Genomic DNA, 19,166 nt, shown 5'->3' with positions numbered 1-19,166 from the left:
TGTAAAAAATCTGATGTTTATAAAAGGGTGAAGTTTCAAACCCAAAAGATTGGCCCATATAAATCAAATACCAACCTAAAATAGCCTAATTTCATTGCATATGTTTCTACCTTCTTGCCCTATCGCCTTTGTATTGGACCACTCATTCTACACTCTGTTGTGGGAATCTGTTGAGCAAGACCGTGCATTATGGTGGAGAAAGGGAGAAAGCGAGTGGACAGAGCAGTGGGCGCTACTGGTAGCTGCAGCCGCGCCCCCTCCTCCCCGCCCCATGCATTCGCTTCCCATCTCTCGCGTTCATTGTTCGAACCCTCTCACTCACTACTTGCGCAGAGGAGTTATTTTCGTTTACTAGCCCCAGAGATTCCAGAGACAGTGTAGGTTGGTCTTAATTGGTCGAACTGTATATAACGTTCATGTCCAACTTGCCCTCACACCCATTTCTTTGAGTTTGGCGCTGCTGTGTTTGAAAACAGATGCAGTATTTCAGCATTGCAATCGATACAAGTTGGGGAATGTACTCGAGAATTCATTGAAAAAATCGTCCTTTTTGAAGTGAAAATATTTTAGTATCCCATTACTTGCTAACATTTCGTAGTAATCTGCATTATTTATTGAAAATGCGATTGTGTCCATTTTGTGACAGTCCTAGTTTTTGCTTCCTTAGTGACCATGCACTTACTGTAACTAACTCTCACTAACTCTCTAGCCTTCTTAAACCAGAAGGTTCATAGCTGCACTTACTGTATTCTGGAAAACTATGTGAAACACAATCCGACCATAGATGGTACTCTCGATAATACCAATTTAACATGTATAGTGTGTTTCAAAAGTATCACAAACCCAAATTTAGCTTACAACTCAAAAACTGTAAATTTAGCTTACAACTCAAAAACCGTAACCGTAAACCATTGAAATATTCTTAATGCATTTTATGGCTAGTTTACTCCAGGGATTTATGCAGAATTCTCCATCAGATGGATTGTTAGTTCGTATTTAGGGAGGACGGGGAGTGTAAGGACACATTTGAGCCAATGCTTCGACCCGAACCCTCAACCTTTGGTGACGTGGTCGGCCACAGAGGCAACTTCAAAGTTCTGTGCCATTTATCCGGAAATCACCTGACTGATTGCCAGAGAAAGCCTCTTCAATATTCGCCGCCAGGAAACCTTCAAGAATTATTTAAGATGTTGTTTGCGCCTCCGCGATAGCTTAGTGGTAAGGCCACCGCTTTGTAATAAAAGAATCACGCGTTCCATATCTTGCAATCACACATAGTGGTTCGGATCCCACTTTTAAACTATAGGCCCAGTCCCGATTAGCCTACCTGTGCATGAAGTGGACTTAAAACTCAAACTCAAAGGCGTGGTTTGCGATCAACATGGGTCACACTTTGGGTATAGCTAATTTATTGGCAAAGTGTAAAAAGTGGCGATTTAGATGCACATAATCGTGTCTTGCGGCAACACGAGTTTAGAATTTTATTCGTTACCCCAAACACCACGTGCATTCAAAAAGATTGAGTCTCTAAAGTCTCTATCGTACGTTAGATTAGTGCGTAGTTAGAGATCGGTTTGTTCATTGAACTCTCCAGCCTAACTATTGCTTATTTTTGAGGGAGCAGGAAAAGGTTTATTATCCATTTTGCCTTGACTCATCTCACTCAACAGGTTAATAGGTGTCGGGGCTTCCCCCGAGTTGATACTTTCCTGGAGATGAGGCCTTGCTCGAAAAGGTTCATTATCCAAAAAGAAAAAAAAAGTTTGGGGTAACGAAAATATGTCTTGCAAACAAATATTTCTTTAAATGGGAGCAAACAAATAACTGTCCACCAGTACCAAATTATTTTAGTAATATCGATAGTTTGTGTAGAGTTACCAAATGAAATATATGAAGGTCAAAATGACCAAATTCACTAGAAGCTAGTTTTCTTTTGTTACCAAAACACAGGGGTTTATCCAGGATTTTTCTCTTGGGGGGTGTTGGAAATTTTGGGGGGGGTGTAAGTTTCGGAATGTTAAGTGCATATTTTGGACCCTAATTCAATTTGTTCATAGATGTTTCCAGAGATTAACCCCCCCCCCTTTCCCTTCACCTAACATTTCATAAGAAAAAATATGTCAAATGCAGGAAAAGATGGAAAATAGATTTTTGTGATAATGTTAACATTTTAGTCTAATGTTCAGTACCTGATTTAATCAATCATTAGATAAAACACAAGAGATGACATTGAAAAACACAAAATTTAAACATATTATTACCAGGAATCATTTCATGCAATTCTTAAGCTAGTTATAAATAAATTAGAAACATTTGCGCATAACTTTTAAATGTGTTTGTATGGTTCTTGTCGTAGATGTAACTCTTGAGTTTATCTTGGGAGGTGCCCAATTCATCGACGAAATATCAGTGCCTGTCTGAAGTAGTAGTAATAAGTATAGATATAATATGACCTTTAAATAAATTACTAAACTGCGAGCGAAGCGATCAAGAAAATTTTTAGAACTATTTCTTTGCAAACTGATTATGCATATTATTAATTAAACATAGCGACAGTATCCCACGATATTTACTCTTTACAATCTTGCTTTGCTCGTTCGGCGTCCTCTTTACCTAAGCACATGCCCCCTGCCTCCTCCTGTTCTAGCTTCAGTTAGAAAATACGCATATATATATAATTTTAATAGTTCTATGTAGCGAGTGAGTGCCAAATTCCTGCGGTGTTTTCAAATCTGTTTAAACAATGATTCACAAACTGAAATAAAGTAATGAAACTCTATATATTTAGAGCATGGCCATGAAGACTTTAATATATAGTGGGAACTTGGGAACCACGTTTGATAGATACCTGGTATTGCTTTTGAACGAAATCGGCAAGGAAATTCATATTGAAGTCTTATACCCTTACAAAACTTTGGAAAATACGCTTGGCGATATTGAGAGTGTATCTTTCAAATATTGAACAAGAGTCTCTAGGGAATTAGGAGTCATGTGCCTCTTTGCCTTAAAAGAAAACTAAATAACATTTGCAAATAAACGCATGGCATGTGTCTGCAAAGGGAAGGCAAGGAATTTTCACTTCTAAATTGAAGTAATGCTTTATTTTCAATTATTTAAAAATTGAATAGTATTTCTTTCACTTTCCAACACAAAGAGCACAATGAACCAAACGAAATGTTTCTCTCCACGTTTTCCAGCAGGCAGTGGCAAGCGCCGTCGTGCACCCACTGGTGATGCCTATGGTCAGATGTAAATTTGGAACTTAATGTAAATTAAATTTCTTTTTATGTTTAATTCCTTATACTTCCTTTGCTTCTTCTGAAAAGTTGGAAAAAATTAAATATGTCATTAAGTCAGGGAACCGACTAGATAAAAAGAGGAAGACAATTTTTACTAAATCTATATTTTTGCAAAATGACAATAACTTTAATTTAATAGGGTGCCAGTTATTTCACAGGGCACTACGACGTTAACGCTTTTCTATTTATCTGGTTTGCTTGTTCGGCACCCCATTTGTTCTTAGCGCCCAGGCAACCACCCCGCGCGGAACCCCCCCCCCCCCATTTACAACTCTCCTTCTAATATATAATTACTTTTACAAAGGTAAGAACTCAGAGCCACTAAAATGGTCACGTGAATGAATCACTTAGGTGCTTCATGAAATACTTGCCATTTTATATCGAATACTCAGTCAGTAAATTTTATATTGGTACTTTATGAATATCCGTTGGAAGAAATTATATCTACATAAAGTGTCACTGCTTTTCGACTCACCACTTTCGGTTTCTTTCTCTCTGGTTTCATTTTCTCTACCTTCTTCAGCCATATTGCAGTAAAGTTTCAGACATTATAAGCAGAACGACAACACACCAACTGAGATGCTACACTGAGGCATTTGACTGTTCTGAGTGTTCTCTTCTCTACCACTCCAAAATCATCCACCTCCCACAAGTTACAGAAAATAGTGTCGCTAACCATACTAGCAGAATTCACTACAATGAGTTAAACCTGTATCTTTCAATTTCTTCCCTTACTTTTATCGTACATTTTTCACATGAAAGAATCGAAAGGAAAATGCAACAAAATGTAAATTTCATTGACTCAGTTGAATTTACAAATCTGTAACGTATTTAAGAAATATTTATTTAGGTATTCAAACGCTAAATTGTCAGCACTGTATGCGGTATGTGCTCCCTGTAAAGAGGGCGAGAGGTCATTTGACATTTTCCAGATGGCAATGTCCCTTCCCTAGAGCTGACCGAAGCCTTGTCAAGGGAGCTAGTGTTTCCAGGAAATGGCCATGCTGTACATTCCACCCTCTTTCCTCGACACTTTGTTTTTTGTTGATCGAAAGATCCATTGGACAATGCTTCTTGTAGAGCTACAAATGGTTCCTTTCTGTTAATATTGAAGTATTGTCATTCCATTGTTGATATAAAAATCCATATTTAAAAATTCCACTTTTCTGCTTGGGGGGTGTTCGTCAAAATTCGGGAGGGTGTTGGGGGGGGTGTTAGGGGTGTGTGGATAAATCACTGCCAAAATAACTTAACGCAATGTGTTTTGTTATTTCACACAAAACCGGTTTTACTGTGTTACTACCAATGATGAAGACGCAGTCAAATCAAGAAGAAAATTAACCAGCCCTCGTAAAATCAAAACATTCTAAAACTTAAGCACGAGACCAGTTACTTACAATTTTGTCCATTCGTCCTTTCAGATCTGAAATAGCATCAATCACGATCACCAATTTCTTGTCAAGATCAGTTAGAGATGTTTCAGTTCTCGGAGAAATGGTGCTCTGTTGTATCCACTGAAGGAAAAGAGAAGAATAAAAACTATATGATACAATTTGTATCAATGCAGTAGCTGAACAGATACATCTAAAATATTATTACATAGACCTATCTATCCGGGGGGAGGTCAGATCCCCGTGATTTATCGACTGCCGCTTGGGCGTTCATTTTCAACTTACTGCTATTGAGATTTCTTAACATGATATGTGCGTAAATAATTATTTGCACATAAAAATCGATCAAGTTCTGGATAGGCCTACAAAAACTAAACTACACTCTGTGTCGCCTGCCAAGCGGCTCTCCATTGGGTGACGTGTGGTCAGCGCATCGACTCCTACCGACGCTGTTTTCTAGGCCGGAGCTCGCTCCACCTGGATATGGAATTGGGAAATGTTCATACCAAAGGCCGCGCTAAGCTACATGCTATCACAGTGACCCTGTGATTACTACAAAAATGAAGGATCGTAAAGCACCCTTAAGAAATTCCTGTGTACAGTCACGGACACCTCTGGGTTGTAACACCACAATTGACTTTCAATGAAATCATTACAACCCAGAAGTATCCGTGACTGTACCAAGAGATACAACTTGGACATTCAGGCCTGTAGCCAGAATTTTATTAGGGGGGCCTCATCCCAAATGAACAGCTGTATCTAAAGGTGAAAAGCTGGGGGGGGGGGCGTAGAAGCCCTGAATGAATTTCTCAGTATATTACAACTTAGTATACAATGTCTTTAATCCTGCTACGGAAGTAAAATTAATTACCAATGTACATTACATCCAACGATACATTTTAGGGAGTAGGGGCTTCAGCACCCACAACCCACCCCTCTGGTGCAGGTTATGCTAGGAAACAATTTTCTTTACTGAGAAAAATTCGTTTGGGGGTGGTAATTCTGTCAGAGAATGCCAACTCTGTGTTTGCCTCTCTACAAAAATGTCCTTGAGGTACGGAGAAGACCCTGCATAACTAATGGCTTAAAACAACACACAGACTCTGAGGAAGGTGGCACAGGTTGCTGCACGAACAGAGAAGAGCTGTAAGGAAGTAAAAGAAAGAAAGCGTACAGCTCTACTCCTGGGAAAACACGAAGCCATTAAAAGAACCTTTCTTTATGCCAACGTGCTTGGCATGTTCGAAGCGAATAAATATTTACAATATAATAAATCTAGTCGTCAAAGTGGCGTCAGATTGTTTTCTGGCCAGGATTTTCAACCAGACACCAGATCTCCCGTTGGCCAGAGGGTTTTGGAAGGTGGGAAAGGGCCAGAGCCAACAACCTGCAGAGTAGATGTGATTCTTCGACCTTCAAGTGCGCCAGACATGACCATGAAAGAGTTGAATGCCAAGTTGACAATGTAACTGATAGGTTTCTTGACACAAACCATATATCTGTCAGTTTTAAAATGCATCTCCTCACAACACAGAATATTTCTAATGTTTCGTTCTGAAGCCCTAACGTTAGCCCGAGTCAAATTTTGGATAGACCTTTACTAATTTTACTCCATATTTATTCTGCATTTGTGAAAGGATCCAAGCACAATCTCGCCAATGAAGTTGAAATTCCAGCCTTGGCATAGGTCTTTGGTGACTGTCCCTTCATCAATTCCATCTAATCATCATTCATCCTCAGTGTCCCGATTACTTTAGTCTGAAACGACTCTATATAACAAAAATGCTGGACTTCCATGATGGGTTGTAATAATGACGTAAACGGCTCCAATTGGTTATGGATTTGCCTTTACCTTACAATCTTGCAATAAACGAGAGATTATTTTCTCGCAACTTCCAGCCACTAACAAATGTCTTTCTAATTAATAACTCCGCTAAATCACTTAACGTGAGTGCTGAACAAAAGTTCGGAAGTGATCACCATGCCATCAAATAAGAAAGAACGTGCGCCGGACCCTGTGGCTGAGTGGTTAGCATATCGCGCTGCGACGCCAAGGGTCCCGGGTTCGAATCCCGCTCGGGCATGGTTGTTTGTGAATGTCCATTCAACAATTTCCTCATTTCATCACTCATCCTGAGCTTCGCAAATTAGCCAAGAGGTACAAAACGCAAAGTCAAATAAAATAAATCAAATCAAAATCAAAAGAAAGGACGTGCATTGCTGGTGAAGTTGTTTTATCAGAACGGTAGTAATAGTGCAGCTGCATATTGAACACTGCTGTACTGGCAGAAACCAACAATAAAGATTTGTACACCTGACTTATGGTTTTCAATATTCATTATTACAGCGCCACATTTCAACTTGGTGGCGGAAAATTGAACTATTTTTATATCGCCATCCTCCTCCCCATGGTCCGCATAGTGGATTCACCAAATTTCAGAATTCTACGATGCCTCAAACAGGCTACAGAGGGCTCTGAGTTGGTCAACTATAATTCTGGCCACCCGGTATGATATTTAGGTGGACTATTTTACGGGGTGGAGTAGTGCCTCCTCACCCATATGTGGGTTCCGAATCTTTGAAGAAATAGTTATCAAATCATAACGATTAGGGTAACGAATCCTCGATTCGAAAACCGGGTAAAGAATCTTATTTGTTTCGGGTAATATGAAATTCTGATTCGACTGCCCAACCAATTAATTCTTCTGCAGGTATGGGGATAAATTGCATTATCCTTTCTGTCTCTCACTGAACCTACAAGAATTTTGCTATTTCACTCTGCTTTCCTACCTTTCTACATTGATCGCGAAGATTGATGAAACATATCAAAGGAAACTCACAGAGAAATATCTTACCCAGAATGCCAACCTAAAACCTCTGACCACGTAGCGCGTTACGCTAACAACTACACCACGGAGGCTAGCACCAAACTTACAGTTCTCGCAAAATGTAACAAGATATCTTTTTTATCGCAAATGAACTGAAAAGGGGTATATGTAACATTTGGAAACTACCAATAATTTTGTAAAAAAAAAAAAAAGGTAAAGTGCTCCCCTGTGCATAGCACCACGCCATGAAGGCGTATAGGGGGTGTGGAGGTAACCCACACTTTTTTGATCCGGTCGTGAGTGGGGGTGATGTGATCAGCATCACGCCCCTGACCGCCTTTACCCCCAGGTACCCATGTTATTCGACACTGGGTGGGCGCCGGGGCCGCTTCTAACGTTAGAATAATAATTTTGTACTCATTGTTTTCTTGAGTATGTAATAAGTACAGTTGATGAGTAACCCTACAAAAAGCGACATTTATAAATGATTTGGTAAATTAATTATGAGTATCTTGGCAACCTTGATTCGCAGCAGGCTCAATCCTTTTTATCATTGGTCACACATAATGCGTGACAAACACACACGTTCAAAAGCCTGAAATGCAAGATTTTACACGTGCCATACTACAGCAGAGAAGAAGTTGAAAGACAACAAAGCATAACCCCCATTCATTTGTTTGAGGCCGTCATCAATCGTAGCATGGGACACTAAGATATCTATCTTGAGTTGTAGCGACAGCTTGTCTGCAACATTAACACAAACATTTCTTTACTTCCTTTGATCGCATCCAAATTCTATTTGGAGATAAATGTTCTTGGTCATGTTTTGTAGCGATTATAACGTGAATAGATGGTTTCAGAGAGAGAGAATGAAAAAAAAATCGCTGGTTAACGTCATGCGATTCATAACAATTTGTAACGTGATGTTATAGTCAATTTATCGTTTTTTTTTTATTCTCGTGTTTTGTGATCGGTGGCTTGTGTGGTACTTTTAGTTGCTGTAAACTATAACTTGTACGAAACCCCGGTAGGGTGCGAATCCCGGGGGGCAGGGGAGGAATTCCCCCCACCAACGATTTTGTACTAAAATCCCCCCACGAAACTTTTCCGGGGGGGTTGTTCTAACAACAAAGAAAAATAGTTTTGAAGTCGAATAATAACTTTACTGGAACAATATCGAAAACACACACACAGAATGAACAACAAAGAGCTCCATCTATAAGGACACTGAACCCAGCAATCCACAGTAATTAAGTCCTACTTGTTATTTCTTCCCCATTTCTAATCGCGTTTTGTCAGCTACCGCAAAGTATAAAACACCTAGATTCTGAAATACCCACTTGCTATTGAAGTTAGCTCATTACCGTAGAGTTAGGCAACACACAACGCATTACAGGGAAGCCAATATTTCAAGATATAGGTGTCCCATTTTTATTGTCGGTGACCGTACATCAATGTGTAATAAGATTTCAGCAAAAAGACCAAATATAATCTTACCTTCTCTTTCCCGTGGTCCATTCTACTTTCGATCAGTCTTTCCAACTTCGTTACTCTTTTTGTTAGGCCTAAAACCTCTTCTGTCACATTCCTTGTTTGTACTCTCGGAACTGCCTTAGCTGTGGAAAAACTGTACAATTAGTGTACATTCTAAGTAAGTTTTTCTCTGAAGTTGTACGCTAAATGAACCAATAAACTTTTCAGAAAAATAAACAACTTGTACCATTGAACTAAATAAGTATGTGCAAGCCAAGACACCACATTGTGGTATTTCCTTTGGTTTTAAAGATATATGTTATAAGACTTGGCAACATTGCGCTAAAACGAAAAAAAAATATTAGTTCTTTCATTATTATTGCCTAAATTTTCCTACTTAATTCGACTTTATGGCCGAATGAAAGAAAGATTGCATGCAACATGATTCGAAAACAACACTGCTTTACCCTGGCAAGATTTCCCGTCATGCTGAAGGTCGAATCCATCTCGACATCGACATTTGTAGCTTCCGGCAGTGTTTATGCAAATTTGATCACACAGCTTCTTCTCCACGCATTCATCCACGTCTGAAATAAAAAGTGGTAAGTTAAAACAGCGTTGCAGGCCAAATAAGCTACTACTTATTTAGACACTAAAATCGCCATTTAGGGAGTGATTGATTAACGAAGTTCTCTTGGGAAAGTAGTTTTGTTTATTTCTACTGTTATATGCTAAGATTTTGTATTCTTATACTTCGGTTAGTAAATTTTGAGTGTTAAATTACTGTTGTATTAATTGAAGTAGATTTCGTACAATAGAATGGAAAAATATTACCAGAAAAATTGTCCATTATTCTTTTCTTTGATCCTACGTTTCTTTAAGAAATGGAACAATATTTCGCCGCAACCGAATTGCGCACACTTTAGATCCAGGATTGCGCACAAATCTCACTGACCTGTTTTGCGCACAGATTTTGATCGAACGTTGCCACTTTGATAGCTTTAAAGTCTGTGCGCAAAACTGTTTTTTTCTTTAGACAAGAAGAGAGAGCGAAATTAGAAATAGAATAGTAAATCATACCAATTTACTCAAACTCAAAGGTTAGGTTAGGTTAGGTTAAGTTAATGACTGCAAAAACACGTGTCTAAGTCCACACACACACACAGACAAACACAAGCCCGACCCTGTGGCTGAGTGGTTAGCATATCGCGCTGCGACGCCAAGGGTCCCGGGTTCGAATCCCGGTCGGGCTTCGTTGTTTGTGAATGTCCATTCATCAATTTCATCATTTCATCACTCATCCCCATCTTCGCAAATTAGCCAAGAGGCACAAAACGCAAAGTAAAATAAAACAAATCAATCAATCAACACAGACAAACACAACAGAAGTGATAACGGCTAGAGAACATTTTACATCTGACAACATCGCCTCATTTTTTTGTGCGCAATCCTGTACATTGTGACAGCTTGTCAACGGCTTATCAGATACCACTGATAAAACCGGAAAAGTGTGGGCAATCCGGCTGTAGCCCAATATTTTAGTTCATTTTCATCTTTTCCTTTATGGTAGTATATAAAATCTTGACACCCGAGACGAGTTCAATTTCCCTTCGAGGCCGAGACGAAACGTAGAAAAATACAGGCTCATTCACAAGACGAGAGAAGACTCCACCTTTAAAAACGCACAGTCATGCACTGTAAGCAGTGTGGATTGATTTAAATCACTCTAAATAAATAATTTATAGAATAATGCACATAAGGATTTTGTAGATATCAGAAATACTTTTGGTGAAAGTACATTATTCTCGTAATCATTTAATGGTGATTATTAGGTTCTAAGATAGGAAAATAAAGGAAATAAAATTCTGTGAAGCTCATACGAAAGGAAATGTAAACACAGGATTTATCTTGATTTAAAATTCAATAATTTTATGGGCTAAAATAGCAAACATTTTGTGTAGAAAAATATACAAAATAATAATCATGTTAAACCATAGTGTCAATATCATTAAATTGTAAATAAACATGGCAGCTGATATTTTTCGAACAATTATTAAAAAAAATCTCCAACATTTAGCTACAAAGACCATAAAAATATTTAAGTTAATATTTTAAGTTACAATTATAGAGTACATCCACAATGTTTTATTTTCACTGGAAGAAAAGTTTCTGAAATGACTATTAGTTTCATTAACAAACTCAACAAACATTTCTATAATAGTTACAGTATCAGAAACAGAAAAATGTATGTTTAGCTACGTATATTTTTTATTTGCTTTAATCAAACTGTTCAAATATTTTACAGGGCCATTTACTAGAAAAAGCCTTTCTATAAGAAGCATACGGTACCAAAAACCATGCAAGCAATTTTAAGCATGTTAAAAAAAGATTTAAATAAAAAAATATCAGATTTAATTTTAAAAAATCAACAAAAATGATATTTTTAATAAAAATCATTATTTTTATCCACCCTGACTGTAAGTTATTTGGATATTCAAATATTTCAAATACGTTATTGAAAATGAGTATGTTTACGTTCAATAGAAATGATCTAAAAGTATTGTTTTTTAAGTCGATGTCCCGATCACAACAATTCCACTCGTAATTAGCTTTATGATTTTTTTAACTTTAATATTAATTTAATATTAATAAATAAATTATGGCATAATCATAAAGCGTATTAGTTCAATTATGTCTAGGTTCGTTGACAAATATAAAATTTGGTTTAAAGTTGTTGACAACGATTGGATCTAATTACTTTCTTCTGGCCAATATCATTCAATTAATTTGGTAAGTGCTGATTTTCATTTGCGTTTTTCATTTCGGACACCGAAAGAAACAATTAATTAGAATATTTCCACTTCAATATATTTGTTAATAAAAATTGCTGTGCTGGGCTGCACCTTTCTGGTTCTAAATGGAGAAAAACCCAACCATTAAAATTCTAATTTGGAGGCTGTACCGGTGGCAGTTCCCCCTCAGAGGATTTTCTCTTATCGCTGGTGAACCTCGAACGATGGGTCCACCCTTCGATATGGTTGCCAGCTGGTGCTGGAAGTCGCAAACTTCTGGAAAACCTTTCGCGACCCGGTATAATTGACGCCAGGGCTCGGCGGTTGAGAAACACTGTTGCAGAGTCAGAAACTTTGGTATTCGTGATGTTTTTTAACTTTGTACGAGCCAAGTTTTATCAAGACTTGGCACTAGTGTTGGGGGATATATCGTATCGCGATATTGAAAAAATATCGTCCAGGCAATATCAACTAGACGATATTTTGGCGATATATATCGTGTCTGCGACATTTCGTCACGATATTCGGCGATATATCGCCACAATATTTTAGCGATGTATATCGTGTCAGCGATATTTGACTATATATATCGTGGATACGATAAATCGTCGATATCACGATACGGAAAAATATCGTATTGTATCGTCTGTGACGATATTTTCTTGACGATATGTCGCGATATCAAATTTCCGATATCGTCCATCCCTATATACTTGGCACAGTATCGTCGGCCACGTTATAAACAATTGTCTCGTTCTCGTCTCGAAATACCTCCTTTACGGTCACATTCTAATTTACGAGCATTCTAGCTACTCCTCTGTCTACACTCCAATTTATTATGCGTGCCCTTGTACAAATTTCGGATCTGAGGACATAACAAACCACGTCGTAAAATATTTTACATCATTAAGATATTATTTTTGACTACGTGCAACAATGTAGCTAAAGTGGGAATTTTGTCCAAAAATTTGCAAGGAGCTTGCTGAAGGATCTTGAATCATTAACCCTAGATTGTGTTCTTTTTTATGGAGGAAAATTGGATACTTAGCTATTCAGTGCCTTAAAATATTTCAGAGTAGGTGCATTATACATATTTGACGATGTTATAACCCATCCTTTACAACTGCAGGTGGCAATTATGAAAGGCTATATAAGTCAGTCTGATGTGCAAGGGCTGTTGCGATTCAACTTAACGATTTCGAAGGAAGTTTTATGCTTCTTCTTCTTCTTCTTCATTTTGTGTCTCCTTAGTATGATGGGAAAACGTGGACAACTTGCAGGACCAAAGGCGCTGTAAATCACACTGATTTTTGTGGGAGAGATATTTCTTAAGGAGTTCTTTGTGGTACTGAAATGTCAGGTGTTCTGTGTTCGTTATAGTCTGTCAGGGACTGGCAACGGTGGGGCGAAAAAAGTCGAGCCAGAAGAAGAAGAAAAAAAGTAACCAAGATAGATTGCGTTGGTCGTACACTGAATGGAAGGAAGATGTTGTATGGGACTTGTATGTTTGTGCATTTCTTTACATTTCGGCTGTGTTGCTCACAGATATGCTTTATCAAGTCGGTGAAACATATGTACTCATTATTTGTGGGACAAACATTTTCGGCTGTATAGTTTTAGATATGTGTTCTCACATATCTATTATTTATTTCATAAATGTTGACCCCTGACTTCACGCTTCGCCATTAACGTGACACGTTCGTGTGCACGCGTTACACCATGTTCATTTGTTAACTTTACGTTGCTTTTCTGCCACTCTCGGCTAATCGCAACAATAAGGATGACTGGGGCTAAGATGAAACTGCCGAGAGTACAATCGCAAACACACATGGACAGGTCACAACACAAGCGCCACAGAGTATTACTAGGGTGACCAGACATACTCTTTTTAAGAGTATTATACTCTTTTAGAGGTTCATATACTCTATACTCTTTTCAATTTGCAAAAAAAAAAACAAATATACTCTTTTCCTTGCTATTTAATTTCATTCATTAATTTACGCTTAAAAATACCTTAAAATCCACAGAACGGAAACCGTCAAGATGTCAACAAATTGAAGTATTTACTCCTTGACTCAAGAATTTCCTATGAACAATTTCAAGTGTAATTTTCATATTCCATCAACAAGCAAAACATATTTCAAATTCATTGGAATTTAATGATAATGATTAGGGCTGAACTTTGAACCGATACCGATACTTGAAAATTGCAATAATTAAAATTTGTTCAAAATATTGATCAATATTGGTGTGTAAATATTCTCCTCCAATTATATGCATCAAAATACCAAGAAATTTGCTTTATAATATTCAAGAATTGCATCAGAATATTAAAATAGACATTATGTAGTCACAAATAATAGTTTTTTGTGCAAAATTAGTGTAAAATAAAAAGGAAGTTTTAATTTTGCATAATTTCCAGGATAATTAGACTGTCAAGAAGTCGCGCGGGATTTTTGCGGACCCCGTGAAAGAGCAAAATGCATGCGCACCTTCAACCTATAGACTATACTCTTTTTGGTCAACAAATATCTGGTCACCCTAGTATTACACTGGCTGCGAGTCCAGACTCCATTGCCTCGTTAGTCTGCAAATTACAATCCAGGGTGTGCTACGTGGTAATCGTGTGAGTGTCCCCTTTACGGGCGTATTATAAATATATTTTTTGCTTCTAAATGTGTACAGAAAATAACAAAATTTACGATAAATGTGGCCTTGGCTCGATCACATTAAAAAAAAAAAATTAAGTTGGCTCCAAACGACACGATTAGAAATGATATCTTTTGCACAACTTATAGGAAAGCCCTTGAAATCGATTTATTAATTTGTTTTTTTTTACTTCGCATTTCTGCCTCTTTTGGTTAATCGCGAAGAAGAAAGGCCCTTTAAACATAACTAGTACAAAGCTCTATGTTCTACATTGGAACATTTTCCAGGAATAACAGAAAATGATTTGTGGTTATGAATATCGACCAGCGGATAACTCGGCTGTGTAGTTCATTAGCATGTTGTTGGAATTCCGCACATTTGATAGCCAGCTCTTTTGTAGCATGTTACATGAAATTAAGAAGAAATTACGCTGTGTCGCGCAGCGTGTTGACGTGCCGTTGTGAGCGAAGTGTGGCAGCACACAAGAAAAGGTGCCGAGAAGAAATCGTAAAATTATCGGGGGTTGAGAGAAAAGTGGGAAATGTAAAAATGAATGGCATGCCCACAAAGTATTAAGTTTCTTTTCTTTTTGCAAGTTTTTGCTTTGTTTTCTCGTGTGTCCAAATAATTTTGTTTTGCCCGAGAATTTTTTTGTGTTGGTAATGAACCGAAAGAGCATTTTTGTTTTGTTTTTGAAATCTTGGAATGATTTCATATTTGTTTTCTCATGTTTTTTGTTAATTTTTTTTAAATAAACAGAATGTTTGGTTACTTATAATGAAGTTTGTTGCCAGAATTACTGGAAATCATTGACTGTCCGAATAATTCTGACAGCGTGTGCAAATATCTCAACAGAATTGGCTTTCAACCTACGATAGCCACAGGTGTAACCTCCCCCTCCCCCACAAAAGGGAAAATGGCGCGTCCAATGAGATTGTCATTATCCTCATAAAATATTTAATTACAACAACACGTCTACTACTACTACTATCGTAGTAGTAGTAGACGTGTTGTTGTAATTAAATATTTTATGTAGCGGGGACAGATGAAATAACATTTTTTTAAAGTTTTACTGAACATTTTTATTTCATCTGTCCCCCCTACATTATTCGTCTTCATTTGACGGGTTAAATATGGTGCATCTATCTAGTAGTTTCATACTACTAGAAAGAGTAGTGAATTACTAAGAAAATATATATAGTTCCCCCTCCCTGTCATCTCATTGCATACATTACAGCATGGTGCCAAGGTGTAAACTTATTTTTACATATATTTTAGAAAAATACGTACAAGTTGACTGTATATTATTTTAAGGGAAAAATCCTCCCCCCCCCCCCCCCCCCATCAGAAAACTTTGATGTCGCGGTCCGTGTCATTATCCCTCGTGTGGACAACCCTGAACATCCAGAATACTAAGCCCCGCGACAGGTTAACTTTGCAGCAACTTTTCGCATATATAGGCGCAAACGTGCTCGCAGAATATAGTTCCGATGCAATACTGCGAATTTGTTCAATGAACAGCTCGGCGGTTAAGGCGAGACTGGCACGGGTATGCTGAGTGCCGTTCTAGAGTGGATTGATACATAAAACCTGCCGCAAACTTAACGTGTCGCGGGGCTTAGTCACACTTTAACTTGTTCAGACTTGTTTGCTACTCTAATAGCATTGCTACTGATATCGATAATTAAAGTGTTTGCCGCTATTATATGTATAGGCGTATATTTCAGACTGCACTTGAGCCCATTAACGCCCACAGTCCTCATATGAGAACACTTACGTCAAATTTTTTTTTGACGAGTTTCTATGCTATTTTATCCATAAATTACTACCTTTTAATGTAAATTGCACTCTTAGTATAATGTTCATATTCATTTTTCCTCGATTTTGTAACTATTATATTTTATAAAACATTAAACAGTGTGTGGCAAACCAATCAATTTGCAACCTATTACATAACATTTCATTTCTCTGTCATGTAAATCCTGTCAATTAAATAACAAACGGAATCAACAGAGAATAGCCTCAAATTAGGCTTAACTACGTTTTCTAAACAGTGCAAAATATTTCTATATTTCTATCATGTTAAAAATAGGTGTCCTCAAATGAGGAAGCTGGGCGGAAAGGGTATAAAAATATAAGGTATGCCACAACCCGGGCAAGCGCACATTGCTTCTCCAGGACAACCCTCGACCTGCTGAGAACATTTCAATGAATGTCCTTACACATCCTCCGTGCAGCCCCGATATTTTCCCATGTGACTCCCATATCTTCGGCCCCTTAAAACAATCACTCAAAGGTCAACGGTTCACCTGTGACGAGGAAGTGCAGAACAGCGAGGAAAACTGGATCCGTAAGCAACCCAGGAGTTTCGACACTGAAGCCATCCACTCACTTACTATGCGCTGGGATCAGTGCATCAATATCAATGGCAATTATGTGTAGGTATCATGTTACACATTAATTGTACTTCACATATTATGTCATGTAAATATTCTGTAATATAATATTCTTTAGATATAACCGTAGTCTCCTTTTCATTTGGGCATACCTTATACACTAAAAGATTTCCTTCCGCCCTTTCGTAAATTTAGCATGATTTGTTTACTTCCATTGTTATCGTTGTTCTTTTCTGTCTTTGCATTGTTTTGCTGCACTATGAAGACAATACTTCAATTGTCATAAAGAATTGGAGTGGAAATAACAATGACTATGTGTAAAACACTGTTGCCAATACTTCAGTTTGTTTCCTTTTGAAGTCATATTGTGCCAACATGTCGTGCAAGAAGGTTCGTGCTCTAACGCTCGAGGAAATAGCAGATCCTGGGTTTCAAGAAACTGTTTGTGATGAATATTGTGATAATATAAAGAACTCTCAAAAGAAACAAGAGGAACTTACGACTACAGATACGATAAGTGTGGTGAAATTGTATTCGTGCGATGGAACGACAACAAATGTGTGACCATAGCCACCAACTGTGACACAATTGAACCTGTTAGTGCTGCTTCAAGGTGGAACAGAGCCACGAGACAGAAAATCGGTATAACACAACCGAAGGTTCTGAAATCATACAACGCACACATGGGTGGAGTAGACTGGCTGGTGGGGAAAGTACGCAATAAAGTATAAGAGGAAAGAAATGGTACTGGTGCCTTTTTACTTGAATGCTTGATATGGCTTTAGTCAATGCCTGGATTTTATATAAGACAGTTCATGGAAGAGAATATATGGACCTTCTGGAATTCAGACGAGCTGTAACGGTATCTTACCTAAAGTTAGGATATTCCTCAAGAGCACACCCTGGACTTCTTTTAACTTCCTCTACCGCACGTGCTGTGATTTCAGACATAAGGCTAGACGGAATGCAACATTTAATAGCTTGTCGCAGCAAGCAAAGAAGATGTGCGAAGCAGGGTTGTAATGCCAAACTACGTACATATTGAAAGAAGTGCAATATTACTCTGTGCATCAAGTGTTTTGTACCGTACCATTCAAAATAAACTAAAAGTCTGAGGAGAAGGAAGATAATACGTTAAAGATGTGAAACAACATTTATGTAAACACTGCACTGTTTTTGCAAAGTTCAATTATAACTATTTACTTATAACTCGTATTTTTAGAAAAATCTTCTAAATGACAATTTTATCTCATATCCGCCCAGCGTCCTCATTTGAGGACGGCACATTTTGAGAAAACTGATGCAAAAAAAAATGTTCATTGTAATATGTTTATGTAAGTGTTTTTCAGGTGAATAAAACAATAAAATAGGAAAATTAAAGATAAAAATAATTTGGGCGTTAATGGGTTTTAATCACATTCAATCGCTTCTTTGCAGCCCCAATCTATGAAGTCTCAAAGACGTAATGTTCTTTCAACTGTGTTTTCCCGGCACTACTTCCTCGCGCGATTTTGGTTTTGACAAGGTAAGTGGCGCGCCAGTTAGTTTGGGCTAGGTGCTTCGGAAGCTCGCATCTGTAGCGTACAAGTTCTTCGCCCACCTGAGTTGCTGATTAAGAAATACGTTTTGTTCAATATTTGCAGTTTCTAACTAGTAGAGTGAAGTTCGAAGGAAAATCCGAAGTGTTTAGTGAGTGCTGCAAGCTGTTAAAAGATTCGTTGTTTTGTGTGCAATGATGTGAAGCGAGTACCTCGTCCAGTGTCATATGGGAAGGGGAGGTGGGGTTTTAACCTTCAATAGCTGGCCCAGTTTACTTGCTCACGGAGGACTTACTAACGTAGGAAACAAGGCAGAGTGTTAACTCGTTTTGGCGCGTGTGTGTATGTAAGTCAAAATTCATGAACCGAGTGCACATGTGATTTAGCCGTAAGAGTTGATTACAAAGGGGGAAAGGGGGGGGGGCCTTTTGAGGCTGTTTTAGTGTGAGGTCACAAATGGCAGCGTATTAAATTGAAGTTGCTGTTTTCGTAATGCTTGTCTCGTCAAGACGGGTATTTCTTTCGATGCAATTAAAAAAAAAACTCCCCATTCTATTGAAACTCTCTTTACGTACGGCCAGTGTACAAAGGGTGTGAAGTTGGTGTGGGTGGCTGTGTATGGGTACTGCTAGTGTCAAAGGAATAGAGCCGTCATTACCAATGAAGTGCCGTCCAGTCCAGTGACAGTGGTTCCAGGTCCCTTTCCATTCCAGGAAGTGGTAAGTATTGTAGTACTTGTAATGTATTTAGCTTCGAGATTGTTTTGCTTCTTTTCTCCCTTAAAGACAGTAACCTGCCTT

General features: G+C 38.0%; 1 protein-coding gene across 1 annotated transcript in view; it reads right to left on the bottom strand.

Moving 5' to 3' along the window:
* Positions 1–19,166, bottom strand: part of LOC146005390 (epidermal growth factor-like protein 7) — a 92,095-nt gene that overhangs the window by 10,167 nt on the left and 62,762 nt on the right. The window contains exons 5-7 of the mRNA XM_083144621.1: positions 9,459–9,578; positions 9,016–9,134; positions 4,697–4,813 (exon numbers count right to left, since the gene is read on the bottom strand). Coding sequence (XP_083000747.1) covers positions 4,697–4,813; positions 9,016–9,134; positions 9,459–9,578 — 356 coding nt within the window. The remainder of the gene's footprint in view (positions 1–4,696; positions 4,814–9,015; positions 9,135–9,458; positions 9,579–19,166) is intronic.

The sequence above is a fragment of the Lepisma saccharinum genome, chromosome 23 (genome assembly GCF_977018435.1).
Source record: "Lepisma saccharinum chromosome 23, izLepSacc3.1, whole genome shotgun sequence".
Classification (NCBI taxonomy): domain Eukaryota; kingdom Metazoa; phylum Arthropoda; class Insecta; order Zygentoma; family Lepismatidae; genus Lepisma; species Lepisma saccharinum.
This window is presented reverse-complemented; position numbering and strand designations above follow the sequence as displayed.